The sequence below is a fragment of the Madurella fahalii genome (genome assembly GCF_045866475.1).
Source record: "Madurella fahalii IFM 68171 DNA, scaffold_6, whole genome shotgun sequence".
In the NCBI taxonomy this organism is placed as follows: Eukaryota; Fungi; Ascomycota; class Sordariomycetes; order Sordariales; genus Madurella; species Madurella fahalii.
In genome coordinates, this window is record NW_027263976.1 from 765,027 (window position 1) to 785,366 (window position 20,340).

Below are 20,340 nucleotides of genomic sequence, written 5' to 3' on the forward strand. Positions count from 1 at the left end.
TCGACGTCAGACGAACAGGCCTGGTTTTGCTCCACACCCCACACCGCACCGGTCCCAGCCCGGAGCCGCGGATTCGCCAGGCACTTCAGGGGTCCGTCGCTGGGCTCCGCGATTCGCTGTGCAAGTGGGCCTGTCACAGCCTGTCAGAGTGATGAGATTGCACAATTTCATCGGATTGGATGCCCAAAGAGCCCCATCACCAGCCCCTCCAAAAATGTCTTTTTGTTTTTGCAGACTGATGCTTCCATTCGCTGTCTTGGCCGAGAGACGACGCGTCTCGAGATGAGCGGGTCCGCGTCCGAGGCAAGAGGGGAAAGTATCCATCATAGCGGCGGGAGCGAGTGTAAGTGTTTGTGTGTGAGTGTGTGTGTGTGCGCGCCTCTGTGTCTGTGTGTGCGGCGTAGAACAAGACGGGCGGTGTTGAACGGTTCAAATCTCTCGGGGCCGCTTCCGCGGAACATGGGCACTCCTTGGAGAGAGGACGTGACGCATCCGCGGGAGCTCCCCTTCTCACAGAGCACACATTACATGACCGTTTGCGGGGGAAGCGAGGCTGACGGGTCTGGGCCAGAGGCATGCCGGGCCCGCCGCGGCGACGGCTGTCAACAACGGCGACCATTGGACATGCCGCGACGTTGCCATCCAAGATTCGAACGAGCGGGAGAGGCCAAGCGGCTCGCGGCTTGTGCCTCGCCCGTACTTTCTTGGGAAGGATTGGGCTGATTGGGCTGCAGAACACGCGGGAAGAACCTGGATGGCAGCTGGCCCGTGCACCCCACCCACCACCCGCATTTCGAGCCTTTGGGCTGCGCTGCCCGCTTCTGTCGCCCGCTTCTGCCGCCGAATGGTTCCCGTCCCAGGAGCTGCCGAAAGTAAACACAACAGGCCCTGGCCCGGATTTTTTCTTTGTGACACCACCACCGCTGCGAAAAGCCGTTGTGTCTTCCCGCTCCAAGTCGCGCGCTGCTGCAAACGCCCTCAACAATAATACTGCTTCGAATCCCTAGTTGCGGGGTTGGGGAAGCAGCACAAAAAACAACATCTTGAACATCCTCTTCCCAGCTAAGGCCACAGTCGCCCGTCCTGGGTGCCATTGAGCGCAATCAGGCGTTTGCGTTTGCGTTTGTGCTTTTGGCGTTGGGTGTTTTGCATTGTTCTTGCTCCTGGTGAGTCGCGTGCCCGCTCCCCTCCCCTCCAACCTGATATGTGATTGTTCTGTCGAGTCCTGCGGAACCCATTGCCCATGCCGAGGACAGACGTCTATCGCATGACCCAGAGCTGACCAAATCTGTCTCCGCCTAGTTCTCATGGCCTTGCGATCCTTCATGGCTGCTTTGAGATACCACTAGACTTCGATTCGCATTCGGTTTGCCCATTACCATCCCGCAAGTTCCCACGAGAGAGAGTGGGAGATTGACCTGCCCTTGGGCCGGCCGGCTGCTCGCCCAGAATGAGCCAGCCACCGCCGCCCCCGCCGCCGCATGGGGACAATCCGAGGACAACGGCGAGTGGCGCCGGTCTCCCACCAGGGAAATACGACATCTTCATCATCCCCGAACACTCGGCCGGTGCCGGATTTCTCTACCTGCCGTCGTTAAAGCCGACATGGAACAGCTTCATAGCCGGCGCCGTCAGCGCCACGACATTCTTAATGACACTTCTCGTGCTCCGAGACGCCTCTGCCGGTCCGGGCCCATCAAGTACCGCTGGTTGGTTTTGGCCGCTCCTTGGTGCTCTCGTGGTGGGAGGTGTCGGCGTTGGCGCTTTCCTTCTGGGCCGCACTCAGCATGAGCCGTTTGCGCGGAACAACGGCGGCGGCGGCGGCGGCGGCGATAAGTCCGGCGACCAACAAAAGCCAAATGGAGGCTACGGGGGTTCAGGGTCGTGGTACAACGCACCGCCGAACGGCTCTCCTCCGAACCAAGCACCGCCCCCGCAATCTCCCCCACCGCCTCCGCAACATGAGACGCCGAGAGACGGCGGAGGTCACTATCAATCCTGGCAAGAACAATCGGCGCCGCCACCGCGACCACAACCGCAGTCTCAGTCTCGGCCTCAGGCTCAGTCTCCACCAGAGCCCCAGTCAAAACCACAGGAGCCGCGACGTGAGGAGCCAAAGCCGGCTCCGCAACCGCAAGCTCCGCCTCCTCCTCCTCAGTCCCCTCCTCCCCAGACGAGTTCGGCGAAGACGGAGGCTAAGGGTGCCTGGGAAAAAGCAAGAGAAGAAACCAGAAAAAGGGAGGAGGAGCGCAAGGCCAGGGAGGCGGAAGCCAAACGGAAGGAGGAAGCCGCCCGCCGGTTACGCGAGCTGCGTGAACGGGAGGCCAAAGAACGCGAGAGACGGGAGAAGGAGGCCCGCGAGCGCGAGATCAAGGAGAAATTGCGGAAAGAGCAGGAAGCGAGGGAGAGGGAACGCCTCGAAAAGGAACTACGGGAAAAAGTTGAGAGGGAGTTGCGGGAAAAGGCCGAACAGGAGGCAAAAGAGCGAGAGGCGCGAGAACGAGAGGCCAGGGAACGGGAAGCCAGGCTAAAAGAAGAGGCTCGAAAGCGGGAAGAGGCCCGGTCACGAGCCGAGAGGGAGCGGCAAGCGGCGCGAGAGCGGGAAGCCAAGGAGGCAAGGGAGCGCAAAGAGCGAGAAGAGCGAGCAGCCCGGCTCCGCAAGGAAGCCGAAGAGAAGGAAAGGGAAAGGGAAAAGGAAAAGGAAAAAGAAAGAGAGCAGAATGCGCGAAAGGGAAGCACCTACGCGTTCTCTTCGGTCGGAGAGAAGACAAGCATGTGGCCCAACGGAAAGCCGCCGAGCGTGGCTCCGTCCGCCACATCGGCGCCGTCCACCCCCAAGCCAGCCTCTCCGGCGCCGCCATCTCCTACCAAGCCCTCCACGCCCAAACCCTCCCCGACCAAGCCCACTCCCTCGTCGACAAAACCGAAACCTACCGCATCCGCCACCGGCACGGAAGACACCTACTCGTACCGCCCCTACGACACGCCCAAAAAGCCAACCCCCCGCAAGAAATCCGTCTCAGATTTCTCCGAGTCCTCCTGGGCACCATCAGCCTCGACGGCGCGCACCACCCCCCCGCCGTCCATGCGCGGGCCGTATACGACAAACGACCCCCAAAAGATCATCATCAAGGCTGTGTACGGCTTTCTGAACCAGTTCTCCAAAACCCCCGCGTCGCAACTCATCTCGGGCGTGGGATCTGTCACGGACGGCCTCATCCTGCGCATCACGTCGGCAGGCCTCTTTGTCGACGACGACGTGCGTGGCGTTGCCCAGCGCGAGTGGGACATCAAGGCGTGGACGATTAAGCTAGTCGAGGTCTGGTGCCCGACGCACGCGGCCAACAGCGTGGGGACGAACCCGCCCGGCTCGGTGCCGACGAATCATCCGTTTTTCAAGACCATGCCGACGGCTGCGCGGAGGGCGGCCGAGCGCGGCGCAACCAAGACATTCATCGGCGAAGAGGCGGTGCAGTATATCGATGAATTTGGGAGGGCGTGCACCGGAGGTTGCAAGAATGGCGGGTCTGGAGGCTCAGGCGCCGGTGAGAAGGGCAAGGGGCTGCACGTCCTGAGAGCGACGATCCGCGATCAGGAGGGGAAGAGGTATCTATTCATCATTGGGGAGGAAGAGGGCTGGAAGATATCGCAAGGTCTGGCGGCGCTGAGGGGGAGCAGTCAGGTCAGGGCGCTGGGCGTGGCGGGCTTGAGTGGCCTCGAGTCCAAGACGACGCTGGAGACTCTGGGCTGGGCGTGAGGACGGTTCGACACTCCCCGCCTGATGTCAGTTTTCCGATGGGCGCAGACGGCGGCTAACCAGCAAACAAACTTGCTGAGCGAAACCTAAACAAGGGAAGGAAACTTATATCCAGGACACGACACGCCATCACATAACCGAACACTCCCTCGGCCCGGCGCTATCACCGCCGATCACGCCTTTAACGAGAAGAGGGGAGATGATTTGATGAGCGCGTTGAACTCGACGTCGTTTGTCCGGCGACGGACGAACTGCACGAGAAGCGAGGTCACGGACAAAACAGCAATGGTTCGACGGTACAACGAAGGGATGAATGGAAAGAAGAAACGATTGCGCGGTTGGGGGGTGGGAAAGGAAAGCAAGCGAGAGGGGGATATATCCATGTTGCGGTGTTTTGCGTTTCTGTTTCCCTTTCAGCACTAGATTGCATTTATTTTTCCCACAAGTCCCCACTTGTTGTTGTTTATTGTTCGATGATGATGTTTTGCCATCATCTTGTCACATACCACAGTCACATACTTTTTTTGCATGCATTGGCATGGCATTGCCTGGGGAAGCACAGCACACAGGATACACATTCCAACAGAGACACCACCTACCTACCAGGTCGCTACACACGAACTACCTGCATCGACGCGCTAGGGTAGCGACGAAAAAAATACAGTCGTTAATTCTTGCACGGTTTGCACTTGTCCGAGTGTTCTGCAATGCGATTTGACCGCTGATATCTTATTGCTGCGATTTTTGTGCTCGACAAGCTTGAAACAGACATTATTTTACTGCACCGTTATACACCACCAGCCAGCCCAATTCTAGCGCCCTGTAAGACAATACGCCCTCCCATCCTGGCCGTGCACCGTGTATCCGTCCCTAAACCAGGCGCTCCATGTCCCCCAGTAAATGCTGCTCCGACCGGCCATACCCTTTTGCCCCGATCCCCATGCCCATGCCCATGCCCATGCCGGTTTCCATTCTCATCCCGTCGTGAACATCCTGATCCTGATCGGGGTCGTGATCCTGATGGAGAACCTGTCCCGCAAATTCATACCCCCTCCCCCCTTTCCTCCTCCGTCTCCACCTCCGCCGCCTAATCCCCCCGGCCCGGCCTCCCAGCCCAAACCCAAGCCCAAACACCCTCGCCAAGCTGCCCCTCGCCCCGGCAAGCCACCTCCCAATCCCCCACCGCCGCCGCCGCTGCATAATAAGGGCGGCATCCCCGCCTTCAAAGCTCTCCAGGTACTTCTCAAACAGGCGGGGCACGACGGCGGCGCGGATGGCGACCCTCGCGGCGAAGTCGAGGGCGTGGCCGGCGGCAGCGAAGCCGACAAAGGCCCAGTCGAGGACGTCCATGGCGGCGACGCCGACGGCGCCGGGGGCGGCGCCGGGGGGGGCGGCGCGGGAGAGGGCGTAGAGGGTGACGAGGGCGAGGTGGGCGAGGTCCCAGACGAGGCGGACCTCGACGCTGCCGGCGAGGACGAAGAGCTGGGCGAGGAAGAGGGCGTGCAGGGCGAGCTTGGCGAGGACGGCGGCGCGCGAGAGGGCCGACAGCGCGGGGAACAGCGTGGCACACAGCGCGATGGCGAGCCCCACGCACCCCGACGCCACCAGCCCGTCGAGCGCCGTGACCAGGAGGTACGACGACACCGGCGTGAGCGCTTCCGTGTAGGCCGGCCGGCTGGGTAGCGGGATTGGGTAGGTGGGTGGTTCTGGATTTTGCAGAGGAGGGTCAGAAAGCTTTGGGGGGTTGATGATTGATGATGATATTATTATTAGAAGAAAAAGGGGACGGGAAAAGGGAACAAAAAAAAAAAAAAAGAAAAAGAAAAAGAGAAAAAAAAAAGACGAACCTCGTTCAATAATCACTTGCCAGGTCTCGGGGAGTGGTTGGGCGGTTAAGGTTGGCGTCTTTTCGGGTGAGGTGAAAGTCGGAGTGGCGATGCGGGCGACGGCTGGGAGATAGGAGACTGTTAAGGGGCAATCATATACTGTTCGTAGGATCCCGTGGTGGTGTCGGGCAAAGGCTGATCCTAGGTTTCCGTCGAGATACTCGGCAGTGTCCTTGCTTGCCGTCTCGAAGTCCTTGGCGCCGTATTCTTCCTCCTCGACCAGTTCAAACGAATTCTCGTATTCTGTATCTAAGTTATGGTAGTAGAGCTTCCTGACGTTCGTCACGACGCGACGGACGCGGAATAGCGCGCCTGCGTAGGTCTTGGGCGCTGTTCCCAGCCCGTCGATGTGGCCTTCTGGCCTGCAGCCGAGTTCGGTGTCCAGCTGGATGACGACGCAGTATGGGCCGATCTCTGGGGTCGCGAATGCATCCGCCTCCCCCTCTTCCCGGTGGACCACCACAGAGTACTGCTCTCCAGAGGACGTATCTCGAAGCGTGAAAGTGCAGCTCGAAAACGAGTCAGCCTCGCCGGTACAGACGAGCACTGCCACCTTGGTTCGGCTCACGCTGTTATTAGGTAAGTACAAGTCCGAGTTGATAGACCGAAGATTGGTAAACGTCGACCCAAAGGTCAGTCTCTGTCTTGAAGGATATAGCGGCACCCAGCGGTCCCGGTGGTTTTTCGTCGGGTTGTGCCTCGGTCCTTCAAGGTTGAAGAAAAGGGACATGGGGATCCCATCCATACTCCGTAAAATGCACGACATGCGCTCTGCCGATTTGGCAAGTTTCATCAACGGTTCCGTGTTGAAGCCAAGGAGCGCCGCCATAATGATGTGCATATCGCCCGGAACCGTCGTGGACCTTTTGCTCATCTCGTTCCATATCTGGACAAACAGGGTGCAGAAATCCGGAGCGAGGGTTCCCGCGCCGTAAGCCGTCTTGCTGGGTTTGACGCCGTTGGCAAACGCCGACCGAAACTCTTGACAAATAGACCGGGCCAGGCTCGTGATCATGGCGGTGCTGATATCGGAAGTCATTTTCGAGCCGCCTTTCAGTAACCGTACTGGTTCGGTGTGCGATTTCGGCGCTAATATCTTGCTCGTCCATGTTGCTGGGAGGGTCAGCGATTCTAGCCAAGACGCTCTCCGCCGACGGGCCTCTGCATAGGGTCGTTTGAGCTGTGGTGCAAGGGCATTAAAAGTGCCATCGGCGCATTGGACCTCGCACGTCGTGGCTAGCGCTGCCTCTTGAAATGTCCAGCACCTTCCCATCCAAGGGCTCACAGCCAACCGCGCAAACTGCTCGAGGGGGTCCGAGTCCAGCACTGACATTTGCTCCAGCGTTGAGTCCAAGACCAAGACCCGGTCCGCCGCGTGGTATACAGCGGGCAGCTTGTTGATGGCTCGAAGCCTCAGGAAGGCCGTAGGACCTCCGGGTGGCATACATAGAGCGTCAATCCACAAATACTTTGGTCGCCGTGCCCTCGCCGTCTGGAATCCTGAATCCAGCGAACTCAATAGGTTGAAGTCGGGGTCCTGGTCATTTTTCAGGGGCTTGAGTTTGCTGATGTGCGCATGTAGGCGCCGAAGTTGGCACTCGGGTAGCGAGTTGGCGTTCGCATTTCCGATCCCATCGGACCAGACGTGGGAAACAACGACGAAGCGGGTTCGGGCGGTCATTCTCACGACTTCCATTCTGACGCCCGTCTTGGAAGATCCCCGCAGTCGGATTAGGGGGATGCCGCCTTCCTCGATAACGGCGCGGATCTGGTCCATCGGGGCTGACTTGGGCTGGCACTGGCAACCGTAGCGCGAGTGCTTCGGCACGTAACTGAATATGTCAGCATTGCCGGCGACGCACTCGTCATCCGAGCATCCTTGGTGGCTGAGACCGGGGGAATAGGTGCGGAAGAGGCGGGTAAAGTAGTAGGCGACTGCGTAGTTGTATGAGGTAAGGACCTTGCGCGCGTAGAACGGGCACCAGCCGCGCAGACGCAGCACATCCAACATCAATTGCGCACTGGGCAACAGGCTTGGGCCCGCCGGCATGTCGGCCGCGGGCACGATCTCATGGCGCAGGCGAGCGGCAGCAGACGGCCACGGCCTGAGCGTCTCGTCAATGTCATCGTGAGCCAACTCCCACAGGACGCTCCTCAGGGTGATGCAAAGCACCTTGACGGACAAGATGATGGTCGGGATGGGCTTGACGTTGCTCTGCGAAACCTTCTCAAAGTCCTCGGCCAGGTGGACAACGGCGTGGAGGAATCTATAGTGCACATGGAGCACCTGCTTCCGGTCTTCCGTCCCGCTGCCATCCCGGGACGCCAAGTTCGTGGCAGCGACGGCGTGCGAGGCCATCCAGTCATCCAGGAGCGGCAGCAGCGGCTTCGCCGACACATTGCGCGACAGCTGGAAGTCCCGGTAGTCGACGGGCCTGCCGAGGAATTCGGATATGGTGCCAAAGTAGAGCCACGACTGGGCAAGCGATGCGAGGCGCGGCGCGGGCAGGCTCGCCCACTGGTCGCCGAAGCCATGGTTCTTTGGGAAGTCCCAGAAATCGGTGCCAAAGACGTAGGGCGTGTCGGCGACGAAGGGAATGTCTAACGGTTCGACCCCGGATGTGGGGTGTGGCAGAAAGTCCATGATCTGGGCTCAGGAGCCATTCACGACGCTTGTGAATGCGGGGCTCAGGCTCAGGCACCGCTCCATGATTCGTTCGACGGATGCCTTGCGATTCGATTTCGATTTCGACTTCGATTTCGGCGTCGGCATCGGTTTCGGTTTCGATTCCCGTCGTGCCCGGTGCCTTCTTCAACCGCCACGTCGCCGTCGATGTTCGGAGCGGGCGGGATATTCTGGCCACGACAGCCCTAAGCGAATGCGCAAAGCTGGATGAGGGGAAAAGGTAGACAAAAGCCGGCCGAAGCGACAAGCCCCCGGGGTGGAGGGGGGCCTAAGTTGCATTGCACCGCAACTGCGCAACCGAGCCAGGGTGCGGCGGCACAGCCGGTGAGGTCGCAACCCAAGCCAGAGCCCCCGGCCTAGACAGGGCAAGATCTGACCTCGACCCGTGGGAATACCCGGCTCTGCTGTGCTGGGAACGGGGGCTGGGCAAAGACCAAAGTTCGGGTTGCATTTTCAGATTTCGACGACGACGGATACGACGCTGGGAAATGCCGCGGGAAGGGCCACGGGCGATGCCCTTCGGTGTACCCCCTCGTCGCCCTCGTCGCCCTCATCGCCCTCGTCGCCGCGGTCCATCTCTCTCAGCACTAATGTAGCGTGCAGGACGCGCGCCCTCCTAATCCGCAACCATTCGCCGAAATCCCGCCCCCAGATGCCCGGGTCGGCGGTTGGAGGTGTGCCACGAGAGGCCACAAACGCCCTGGCTGTGCCGCCGCTGCACAGACTCTAGACTGCAGGATGCCGAGCTTATTGAGCTTGCCCGTCCAGGCAAAAACTACGTTCCCATTGTCGCGTCGTATGACCCACCAGCTGAAGCCGGGTTGAGACGTTGGCCGTCAGTTGCTTGTCGGTTTGGTTGCGAGCTGGTTTTTGATTTCAATTTTGTCCATCGCCATCTTATCAGCCAACACACCTCGCTACGCCTCTTCGTTGTTGGACGACTCGAGTCGACGACAATGCCAAGAGGCTCTCGTGATAGTTTTCGAGTTGGTCAGTTTAGATGACTAAGACCGTCTTACGGATGACGCGAGCATCCCCGTCCGAGGAGGATTAGAACTATACGCAATCCGATAAGATCGTAGCGCAAGCATGACATTGAAAACCGAAATAGCTCATTATCCGAACACCATGCGACTGCTGTCTGGGGGCTTGATGGTTTCAAAGGGGACTTACACTTGGTAGCATTAATTAGAATCAGGAAATAGCCACGACACACAGAGCTCGAAGCACATATCAAACGCGCCCGTACCAACCACGATAAATTCTCAAATCATGTCTTCCAACACGAAGACAACAATCATTCCAGGACCAATCAAGCTATTATCCCCAGCCGTAACCATCAAATGCAAATCATGCAGCCGCGCGCTACGTGACGGCCAAATACCAAAACAGCCATTAATCCAGACAGATCGTAAGCAGTCCTCTAAGCAAGCAAAACTGCAAAAAGAAGAAGAAGTAAAAGAAAAAGAAGAAGAAGTAAAGAAAAAGCAGAAGAAAGAAAAGGGAGGATTTGACCCTCCCACCGCTCACCCCTCCCTCACTAAATACAACTTTACCTACCTACACAACCACAAACAGCCCCCAGCTACAAAGGGTTAGTACCGTAGCTGCCTTACTTCCCTCCCAAAGTCCCCGCCAGGTTCATTGACATGTATGCGTCCCTCGTCCAGTCGTCATCATCGTTCCCCCCAGCACCCTGACCTTGCCCGCCAGGACCCCCATTCCCGTTTCCGTTCCCACTGCTGCTCCCCGGCCTGAACGTCATATTCCAATCATCCAGCGACTCCCTCCCATCCACCCCAGGCAACCGGATTTGCGGCGCCTGCTGCGACATGTACCCCGTCGTCCCTCCCTGCTGCGCGTGCGTGTGAGGCCCCGGCATCATTTCACTGCTATCCCTCCCAAACTGGTCAAAATTAGGCAGCTCATAGTCATGGCCCAACTCGCCACCGCCGAAGTGCGACGGTTGTGGGTAGTTCTTCGTCGGCGTCTGGTCGTTATCCATCACGAATTCTCGCTCATCTGCCGGCATTTCAACGGGGCCTAGTTGCGGTTGTTCCTGCTGCTGATGCTGCGGTGGTAGCGGTGGTAGCGGTGGTAGCGGTGGTATCATGCCCGGCAGATCAAAGTTGCCATCCATCGCCTGGTGCTGTACTTGCTGTTGTTCAAGCTCATGCTGCTCGAGGATTTGCGGTGCTGGCTCCACATTCCGTAGGGAGCTGGTCCCCCCACCACCTCCGTGACCGGGCCCTTGCCCGCTCGAGCTGCGGAAGCTACTGAGGCTGGCGCGGTGGTAGTCAGACGAGGAAGGCACGTCGGCGGCGGCGGCGGCGGCTTGGTCGCCCGATGACGAGGCAGCTGGCATGCCACCCAAGGCTTCTCGGTCCATATCCTTGATGGCGAATTGGGCCATGGTGCGCATCTTGCGGCTGACCCAGCCTGCGAGGATCTTGCCGCGCTGCTTCTCGCCCAGCCGACTGCGAGGGAAGTCGCCCTTGTTGACGAATGCGACAATGTCGACTACGATTTGGTGCTCGTTGAGAATGGCGTTGACGATGACGGGGACGATCGATGCGAGGTAGGCTTTGCGCGCTACTTCGACGAGCACCACCACGAGGCCGCCAGCTTGGAATATGGCACTAGGACAGCATGTTAGACCAAATCAACTGCGGTATGGTCGAGGGCATCCGGTACTTACCAACCGCCTGGCACAATATTCCGGTGGCAACGCTCAACAGAGGCCTCAATATCCATGGGGAAATGGCTGAGCCCGTTGATCTCAAACGTTTCGCCGATGCTGCCCAAGACAAACAGCACCTGCATGTCGACTAGCGCACCCCCTGGCCCTATCGGTCTTCGCACGCTGTGGAGGAACCCAAGGTCTCCAGTGCGGACATACCGGATGCTCGGGTCTTCGACCGTCCGCCCGTCGAACCGTTCGGCATCAAACGGATCCTTTGACCCGTAAAATGATTTGACGCACGCTTCCGAGTCCACCCAGATCTCGCCGTACTCGCCGTCATTACACAGCATCCGGCTCTCGGGATTGACGATGGCGATCTGCGTCGAGACGGGCACCATGCCCGAGTCTTGAACCAACAGCGCCTTGGGGTCTCGTTCCGGGTCCGTCACATAAACAAGACCGCGTCGCAGAGCCTTCGGGTCTAGCCACAGTTCGATTGGTTCGATGCACATGTACGACCGCGACGCAACCATGGGATTCAAGACATGCGAGTAGACGGTGTTGATGGCGGTCCGGTCAAGGCCCGTCGCCGCAAAGTGCATGCGGACCTTTTGGAAGACATCGACACGGGGCCGGCTTTCAGCCGAGATCATCATGTTCTTCAGCTCGTGCAACGTGAAGCCCTTCCCCGGCATCATATTCATGGCGTGGTCGAGCATCTGAGGGGTGGCATATGTGTCCTTAATCTTATACCGGGACAGGATTAGGAAGAGCGAGGCGGGATTCTGGGCAAACTCGACTGGCGAGAGGAGATAGGTCGGCGTGCCGATGTAGATACCCATCAGGCACGTGTGAATGAAGCCCAAGCCAGTCGTGCTCCTCACACACCCTAGCACCGGCCGAGAGCTGGTCATCTGGCACGTTTCCTTTTGCACCTTGCACATGCCAAGAATCGTGTCGTGGCCGAGCTGGACCGCCACTCGCCGCTGGTCAGGCGTCCAGTAAGTCCAGATGACGACAGGATGCCCTGGCTGCACCCACACAGGGTCCATCGTGATGCCGAGGTCGCGCAAGCCGCTGCTCTGCTTCGGGGGCTTGGTCGTGTTGTACACGCTTGGCATTGACACCTTGAGCACCTGGGCCGTCTGTTTGATATGCTGAGCGACTGGCTTCATCTTTAGGAGATGGTCCACGTCTTGGTTCACCAGGACGGCTCTAACCCGGAAGTCTGACAGCAGGTGTAGGAAGGCGGGTACGTCTTCCGGAAGACGGTTTTGGTCCATCGGTGCGATGGGAAGAACGATGACGCCGAGGTTGATGCAGGCGTGGACCGCAAAGATAAACTCTTCGGAATGGGTATACATGAGAATGACATGGTCGCCAGCCCTGAGCTTCACCTTGTTCTTCAGATAGACGGCGACGGCCGCAACCTTCATGTCGAACTTCTTCCAGTTCACGCCCTTGCCCTCTTTGCCACGGCCGTCGATGGTGCAGAACGCCAACTCTTCAGGCTGTCTGGCTACTCGCCATTGAATGAGGTCCGTGATGCTCGAGAAGTTGTTGAGCGGGGTAGATGTTCGGTCATCGATGACCACCTCCCTGCGGTCAATGCCTGAGTACTGCTTGTCCGCGGGGGAGAGAACATCGGCCCGAGAGTTGGATGCTAGCGGCGACCAAATGCCGCCCACTGGGTCGATGCCCACAGGTAGATTGAGTACGGCGTGCTCCACTGCAAACTTGACGTGGACGCATGGAAGGTTGCCCAAATCAAACTCCCTCCTGCAGAGCATGTTGCCGATCTCCCGACGGCCGTTTTTGAGCACCCTCGGCAGGGCGTTGGGGGCTGTGATCAAGACGCAGTAGACGCGGAGGTTGTGCTCCTGCATTAGCACGTCCATGCACCTCTCAGCAAGGGAGTCGAGCAAGGCCGTGTCTAACTGCCGAGGCGGACCCCCATTAGTGGCTGGCGCCGTGGACGCTGCTTGAGATTCGAGCACCACCACAGGCAGATGCTCCTCGTTGACGAAGACATCAAAAGCCGAGCAGTCGAAGATCTTTGGTACGTTCTTCATGATGCTCACCACGAGATGCTGAACAAAGAAGTAGCGATGCTCCGCGCCCTCGGCGCCGCCATGTTCGACCCATTCTACTTTTTGCCTGATGCGATCTTCGTACAGGCCGAGGACAAGGATCTTGCCTTCGATTACGGTGCCCAAAAGACCGGTCCGAAGAAATTCTGGCTCAACGGGTGTCGGTGTCGGGTTGCCGGGTTCGAATTTGTACGGCCGAGCGTGAAAGATCTGCTCCGTATGCTTCGGCAAGGCCCAGAAGCCTCCTGACAAGGAGGGAGAATCGACCCAGATTTCGCCTACCGAGTTAGGCGAGGCCAGGAGGCCGGTTTCGGGATCCACAACGGCGAGCGTGGCATCGGGGATGGGATATCCAAACGCACCGATGCGGATCGTTCCGGGCTCGTTCGCAGCTCGTTTGCTGGCCTCTTCCCCCACGGCGACGACCAGTACCTCATTGGTCTTGAGGGCCTCCCTGTCGAGGAGGACTTCGCTCAGCTCAGTCTTTGAACGTTGTTCGGTTGTGGTGGTCGTCGCCTGCCCAAGCAGGGTCGAGAAGCCGTTGGAGGGCGCAGGCTTCTCCTCCTTCTCCTTTTCCTCCTCCGAACTGCTCTCTGGGCCCATGTCGAGTTTCAAAGGGCAGCCCATACGTTCCTCGCCGCCCAACCAATCCCGGACACTGATCACCATGCCGCCATGCTCAGGCAGGCACAACATAGGCGCCACGACCTCCCTGGGCCGCTTGTTGCGGAGGGGCCGGAACCAGCGGTCCGCGAGGAGCTCGTTGAACTCGCTATCGACGGTTAACGTGTCAATCAAGCATAGCTTAACCGTCTGGAAGTTGGGTTCCATGCCCTTTTTGAAATTCCTCGTCGCCATGGGATCAGCCTGGTAATTATAGGCCGCCCGCTTAAGGCCGGGATAGTCGGCAACCATCAATGTCGGCTTGTACTTGGTAATCAAATGGGCGTAGAGGCCGGGAACTTCCACGGCCTTGTTCTCCATCCAGACAGTGGTGTGCCCCCCATACACTGTCAGGAGAACGCCAAGAATCATGCCGATGCCCTGACGGGCATCCAAGTATGATAGCAGGATCTCGCTGCTTGCGCCGCCGCCAATCAAGCGACCATTTTTGTCGCGCAAGTTTCTGTTGAACGTATCGGCAGGGCCGTTGCCGGGAACGGTGGAGATAATTGCACTGAGACAGGCTAGCTGGTGCATGATGGTCCGGTGGCTCAGGACAACGCCTCTCAGGTCGCCCGTGGGTGCACGAGAAAACTCTATGTATGCCAGATCGGGGACCGACAAAGGAGGGACGTCATCCTTTCGCTTGGGATGGTAGCTGCCAAACTCGTTGGTCTTCCACCACTCAACTCCCTTGGGCCAGTGAAGCTTCTGGGCGGTAATGTCGCGCTGGAAAGTCTTGAGGTTGTTATCGGTAGTCAGCGCCAGATGCGCCTGGGTGGACGTCAGAATCAAGTTGAGCTTCGGGTAGTCCTGCAGTTCATTGATGGGGACTGCGACCACGCCAGCGATAAAGCAGCCAAGCAGAGCAATGGCGAAGTCGATGATCTCGGCATCCCGGTATATGAGCGCAACGCGGTCACCGCGATACAGAGAACTTTTGTCCCGGATTACCTGGGCCACTTTTTCGGCCCTCGAGGCCAGCTTGTCCCAAGTGATGGAAGCAATCTCTTTCCCCTTGCTGTCAAGCACCCAGTAGGCTGGAAGTTTCGCCGCGGTGCGGCCGCGGTGCCTGAGCACGGCCGCTATGTTGTCAAAGTTTGACATGGGCGTGTTCTCATCGTGTGCGTCGAGGATGGCAAACGGGACTTCGCGCGGCTCGAGGGGCATCAAAAACTGCAGCGCATCCGGCGGGGGCAAGTCGCTCGCCGAAAGCATTGGCGGTGCAATGGCGGCCGTGGGAGAGAAGGCATCGCTCGACGAGTACCTTTGCGGGCCTCCATACTCTCCTGGAGGCCCCTGGTCGTAAGGCTGCTGCTGCCCAGCAAAGTCGGAAAAGTAGGCCTGCGAATCCAGCAACGTCCCGGTCCTGCTGTCGTAGGGATTCTGCTGGAGCTGGTCCGCATACTCCATGTGCTGTTCGGGGTTGAAGGCATAGTCACCGGAGACCATGGTCCCGGACCGGGTAGAGCCTTCATTGACGGGAGTTGCAGAGAGGAAGAGGGAGTTGTGGTGGCGCATATTCGGACGGTTCTCCGCCACCGGGCCACCAGGGGCCAGCAACGACGCAGGGTGCATCTCAGGATTCACATACGGGGACTGGGGTCGATATTCCGCAGCCGATCCCAGCGAGTCGGGCGACCGGGAGTTGGAAGAATTGGCGTTCAATGCGGCGAGCGAGGCGGCGCGGTGTCCATCGCCCCCCAGCTGGTACGAGTCGTCGTCGGGGGAATGAATCCGAAGCCCGCCTCCCCTCGGCTCGGCAATGCCTTCGAATCCATATTGCGACAGAATCTGGGTGCGCCGCTTCTGGTACCTGGAAACAGAGGATGCGTGGTTAGCGCTCTGTTGCCGACAACGGGACGGCGCGGGGTCCGGGGGTGTTGACGGGATCAATCGGGAACAACACAAGGCAACGAGCGAGAGGTTCGGGTGTACCCCACCCTTTCTGTGTAATGTCTCCTTCCTGGAGAGACAGATAACAATACGTCAGCGAGGTTGCCCAGAGAAGCGTGGGACAGAGCAAACAGGAACCATCGGAGAGATGCAGAAGAAGGGGGGAGGGGGGAAGAATGGGGAGAGACAATGCAAGAGGCAATCACGGCTCACCTCCAGCTCCCTCTCCAACTCATCCAATCTCCCCTGCAATTCGGGACTGAGTTCGGCCATTGTGCTACTACTGCAGTGTCTTGGTGCGATGACAAGCGGCCGGCGAGTTCTTTCCTGGGGAAGCAGCGGACACGGGAAGCGAGCGAACCGAGTTCACCGAGCCGGCGGACGATCTCGTCGATGGACAGCAACTGGAAGAGCAATCGGAAGTCATACAAAATTCCGTGGGGGCCTAGGGCGCCGAATGGCCCGGGTCGCGCTTTGGGCCTAACGGTAACTCGTTTGGCGACGGCCGTCCTTTCTCGACCTTGTGACGTAGTTCGGTCTGGGTGGGAGCCACGAGCGAGCGGTTCCAGCGGGCATGTCGCCAGATGGCACGGGCTGGCGCGGGGCTGATAATGCCCTTGGGTTACCTTGACCCTTTCGCAGGTGACCGGGCGACCCTGCCTGCTGTGGCCCCTAGTCCGGCATAGTGGGCCCTGCAAGCCAACCAATTACCTCATCAGGTACAGTACAGTACAATCAGGTACAGGGCAGGTCGTCCAGAACAGCACCACAGTACCTCGGTGTCCACCGAGTCAGTCAAAGGAAAACTCCGTAGACAATGCTACTGTTCCTTGGGCAATGTAAGGCATCGCGACGGAATATAACACCTAGGATTTCTGTTTCGGACTCGTCAGACGAGCAAAACTACTTCTCTCGGCTTCCCCAGGATTTTGACGCCCCGCCTGCAGCCAGGTCCCGTCCCCCGGTGGCCGGGCCGTCGTACTCTCGGCACGAAGAGCAACCGATCCGAATCATTGGTGGGGCCCGGCACCAGCCCTGCATCGCAAGAAAATTTCAGCATCTCGCAGGCGTTTAAACGTCAAATCCCTTTTTCAGATCCCGCATTCTCAGCATACTGTGTAACGACAATTGCGACTCGAATCCGTGAGTCGGGACATGCAGAAGGTTTTCAATTATTCGTACGCAGTTACAAGATCCTCTAGTCGAGGAAGGTAAGTGAAGCCATCCATCAGCGAAACTGAAACTGCCCGCAGCAACCAGCCATGGTACGTCTTCTTCGCTTTCCATTGCTGCCTTTTCAACCACACAATCATCATGATGAGATGCACGCATTTTCACAGACCTGTTCTGAACTGTAGTGTTGAGACAATGCATTGAGCTCTACTGATACCATTTCCCCATCCGGCATCGTGTTCAAGCCTCATAAGCCTCGCGCAAACCGCTAACTCTTGCGCAGTGTGAACGGACGTCTCCTTCCAAACTGTTCTTTGTTCTATCAAGCTTATTTTAAGCACCATGGGCAGCCGACCCGCTGGTTGATGGCGCCGCATTGTCTCGCCGAGTCGACCTTTATTCCCCAACCAAAAATATACCGGCATTGTTTTCTCCATGATGGGCTGCTTCTCCCCGCAGCCACATTGTTTAGAGCTCATCTACACTCGGCAAGTGTCGAGTCATTGTCCAAAGATAGTATTGAACAGAGAATTTGTATATAAGACCGCCACGACCCCCGTCCCATGAACAACCGGATTGTTTTGCCTTTACGTTTAGCTTCAGGCACACTCCATTTTATTTAAAATTTGCCGAGTAGTCCAGCAGAGCTGCTACTTCAAGCCAAGCCATTGCTGGTGCCTTTTATCCCACCTCTCGACCGCTTGTCTGAACAAGACTCAAAACCATGTCTGACGACAGCAACAAAAACAACAACAACAACTTGCAAGAGATCGACGACCCATACATGGGTCTCGAAGACGAAGACGATGCGGGTTATCTAGGCGCTGGTGAGAATAGTCTATTTGGCGGGTACCTAGATAATAACATCCTAGATGCTGCCATAGACTCTGCTCTGAATGCGGCTATAGATCCCGCCTTGGGCGGCCCTCAGGCTACTCAAGTCCACAATTCGGGGCCCACAACGGAACCTGCTCCCGACGGAACTTCTATTCCTCAGGTCCTCGCTGCACAGACGCCGTCCTCCCAGAACACCAGCCCCCATGATGGTGGACCAGCAGACCCGGCCGTTTTTGCCCTACCAGAAGGTCAGAGCCTCTATCCTCTCCAGCCGCTTCAGGGCCAGCCCTCTACTGGACCATACGGTGTGGGGCCTCAGCAAGCTCAGGACAACAATCAGCTTGCGGCCGGTGGGCAAGGGCAGTTCAACATCTCCCCACCGAACAACAGCGCGCCGTTCGGGATGCCGCCAGCATTGTCCGGCGGCATGCAGCAGGTCATGCCGCAACAGCTTATGCCGCAGCAGCTGATGCCTCAACAGCAGGTCATGCCTCAGCAGCTGATGCCGCAGCAGCAGGTTATGCCTCAGCAGTTGATGCCACAGCAGCAGGTCATGCCGCAGCAGCTGATGCCACAGCAGCTCATGCAACAAGGGCAAGTGTATACCATGCCCAATCCGGGCTTTGCAGTGTTTAACCCCCCCCAGCAGCACATGGCTGCGCCCATGCAAGGCTTTTCCACAACTCCGGGATCGGCCCCATACACTCCCCCAGTAGGTAAGAAGCTCGCACATAACCGGAGACTCAAACATGGGCCAGGTAACGACCCATCACAGGTCTACAGAAGGCCGCTCGGATTTCGGTCTTGGGGCCCGCTCGTCGGCCCCAGGCAACCGCACCATCTCTTTCAGTATTCCAAGTCATCGGCCGAGCTGAAGCCCGCAGCAGAGTTTACCAAGGAGCAACTCATTACTTTCTTTCTCGGGACCGACCACCCTAACCCCGGCCAGCGACGCCTGACTTTGTGGATCCAGAACACACCGGCGCAATCCAACGATCGCTACGTGAACGGGAGCAGCTCCGGCAAGTGCCGGTACAAACACTGCAGGGGAGGCTCGCATACCATCCTTAAAGGCTGGTTCCGTGTGGCCTTTGATGAGTACTCGGACCAAACAGGTAGGACCCTGGATCCCTTCCATAACGCAGGCTATATGCATCTGCATTGTTTCGAGACGCTGTTCGATCTGGGCTACCTTATCCATCACGGCGCCGCCCATTTGGGGTTTAGCATTCGTCCCGACACTCGGGATTTCCCACACGAGACTCGGAATCCAGCGTCGATCACCCGGGACCATCATGAAATGATCGAGGCCTACGACGAGTGGGTAAAGCGGCAGCAGGCCCGGGCCGATGCCTACGCTCACCGGAACAACATACGGCCAGAGGATTACTACACAGGGCTCGATCCCGAGGAACTTCTTCCTCACCCGGAGCGTCTCGGAGCGGCACTCACCAACAAGCATCTGTCCCTCGAGGTAAAAGGCCGGTCGGCAAACCGGGACAGGCGCGGGGGTGTTAACATCGGGATGCACCGAGGCGATCTGGACGAGTACAACCGTCTGCGATACAGGGAGGCGCTAAGAAAGCGACAAGAAGCGCAATCTGCCGAGCATGCCGACGACGACGGAGCCGGAAGTGGCGACGCGGCACAGCCGCAAGCCCAGGGGACAAGGGGCCGTTCACCCCAGCACGGCACAAAGAGGAAGCGAAGCTCCAAGACCCCGGGCCGCCACTCGACTCCGAGCCGCCACTCACCCGAGGTGGAGGGCCCCAGCACAAAGAGACCCAGGCACGACGACAGTATCAATGTCGCGACTCCCGGCGGCGGAACCGACCATAACGACAATACCGGATACGAGGACATCGACGCGTGGTTCAACGACAACGTTTACGACGCGTCGCCCGTCCGCGATGTCCCGCAGGCCCCGCAGGCCCCGCCGAGCCCGCCGAGCCCGCCGCAGCACATCGGCCCCCGCACGCGCAAGCGCAGCCGCGAGACAGGTGAGAACATTGTCGATATGCTAACCTCGCAGCAGCACCTGACGCGCAGCGCGGCGCACCAGGCCCAGGCGCAGCTCGAGGAGGTGCCGCAGCACGTGCAAGACCAGGTGCTGGCGGCGGTGCCCGAGTATGCGGCCCCGCTGTTGATCCCGGCCAGACATGAATACAACGATGACCTGGAGCAGAGGCTCGGCAGGTTATCCAAGAGGCAGCGCCGGGAGGTAGATCATTTTGTACAAAAACAGGAGGAGAGGGGGGATAACAGAAAGCCTCAGAGTTTTTGAGCAGGAAAGGTGAGTACAGAAAAGGTGAGTAACTTTCATAGAGGAGGTAGGTGGGTTTCGGGTGGGTTTGGAGGTAGCATTTTATTTTCACGGTAGGTAAGAGAGGTTTTTTTTACAGTACTTTAAAATACTTTGTTGATTGCTATTTTGACCGGTAATACTTAATCTCGAGCGTTTGAGCAACAGATGTGATGATTTGTGAAATATATGGAGAAATCGGCAGAAAAACATGTGAATGGATTGTTGTTGGCGGCTCCTGCTGTGTAACGGTTGGCAACTGACGAAAAGCATGGTAGCTGTGCAGCTTTACAATATGCATTCCTTCCCACCGTCTGCTGGACGAATCGGAGAGGCCATTCGTCATCGTGCAGGACGAGGTGGAACA

At 58.3% G+C, this 20,340-nt stretch overlaps 4 protein-coding genes across 4 annotated transcripts; 2 read left to right on the forward strand and 2 right to left on the reverse strand.

The window, feature by feature from the left end:
- Positions 1 to 1,450: 1,450 nt before the first annotated feature.
- Positions 1,451 to 3,757, forward strand: MFIFM68171_10271 (uncharacterized protein; the record flags this gene model as incomplete). The annotated part of the gene is made up of 1 exon (XM_071065690.1): positions 1,451 to 3,757. One exon carries the CDS (start codon positions 1,451 to 1,453, stop codon positions 3,755 to 3,757), a length of 2,307 nt encoding a protein of 768 aa, XP_070921791.1.
- Positions 3,758 to 4,627: 870 nt separating this feature from the next.
- Positions 4,628 to 8,287, reverse strand: MFIFM68171_10272 (uncharacterized protein; the record flags this gene model as incomplete). Its single annotated transcript, XM_071065691.1, has 2 exons — positions 4,628 to 5,463; positions 5,605 to 8,287. The coding sequence occupies 2 exons, from the start codon at positions 8,285 to 8,287 to the stop codon at positions 4,628 to 4,630; spliced, it is 3,519 nt and encodes a 1,172-aa protein (XP_070921792.1).
- Positions 8,288 to 9,941: 1,654 nt separating this feature from the next.
- Positions 9,942 to 15,934, reverse strand: MFIFM68171_10273 (uncharacterized protein; the record flags this gene model as incomplete). Its single annotated transcript, XM_071065692.1, has 4 exons — positions 9,942 to 10,968; positions 11,028 to 15,581; positions 15,709 to 15,731; positions 15,875 to 15,934. The coding sequence occupies 4 exons, from the start codon at positions 15,932 to 15,934 to the stop codon at positions 9,942 to 9,944; spliced, it is 5,664 nt and encodes a 1,887-aa protein (XP_070921793.1).
- A 1,624-nt stretch (positions 15,935 to 17,558) lies between these two features.
- Positions 17,559 to 19,955, forward strand: MFIFM68171_10274 (uncharacterized protein; the record flags this gene model as incomplete). Its single annotated transcript, XM_071065693.1, has 1 exon — positions 17,559 to 19,955. The coding sequence occupies one exon, from the start codon at positions 17,559 to 17,561 to the stop codon at positions 19,953 to 19,955; it is 2,397 nt and encodes a 798-aa protein (XP_070921794.1).
- Between the last annotated feature and the right edge of the window lie 385 nt (positions 19,956 to 20,340).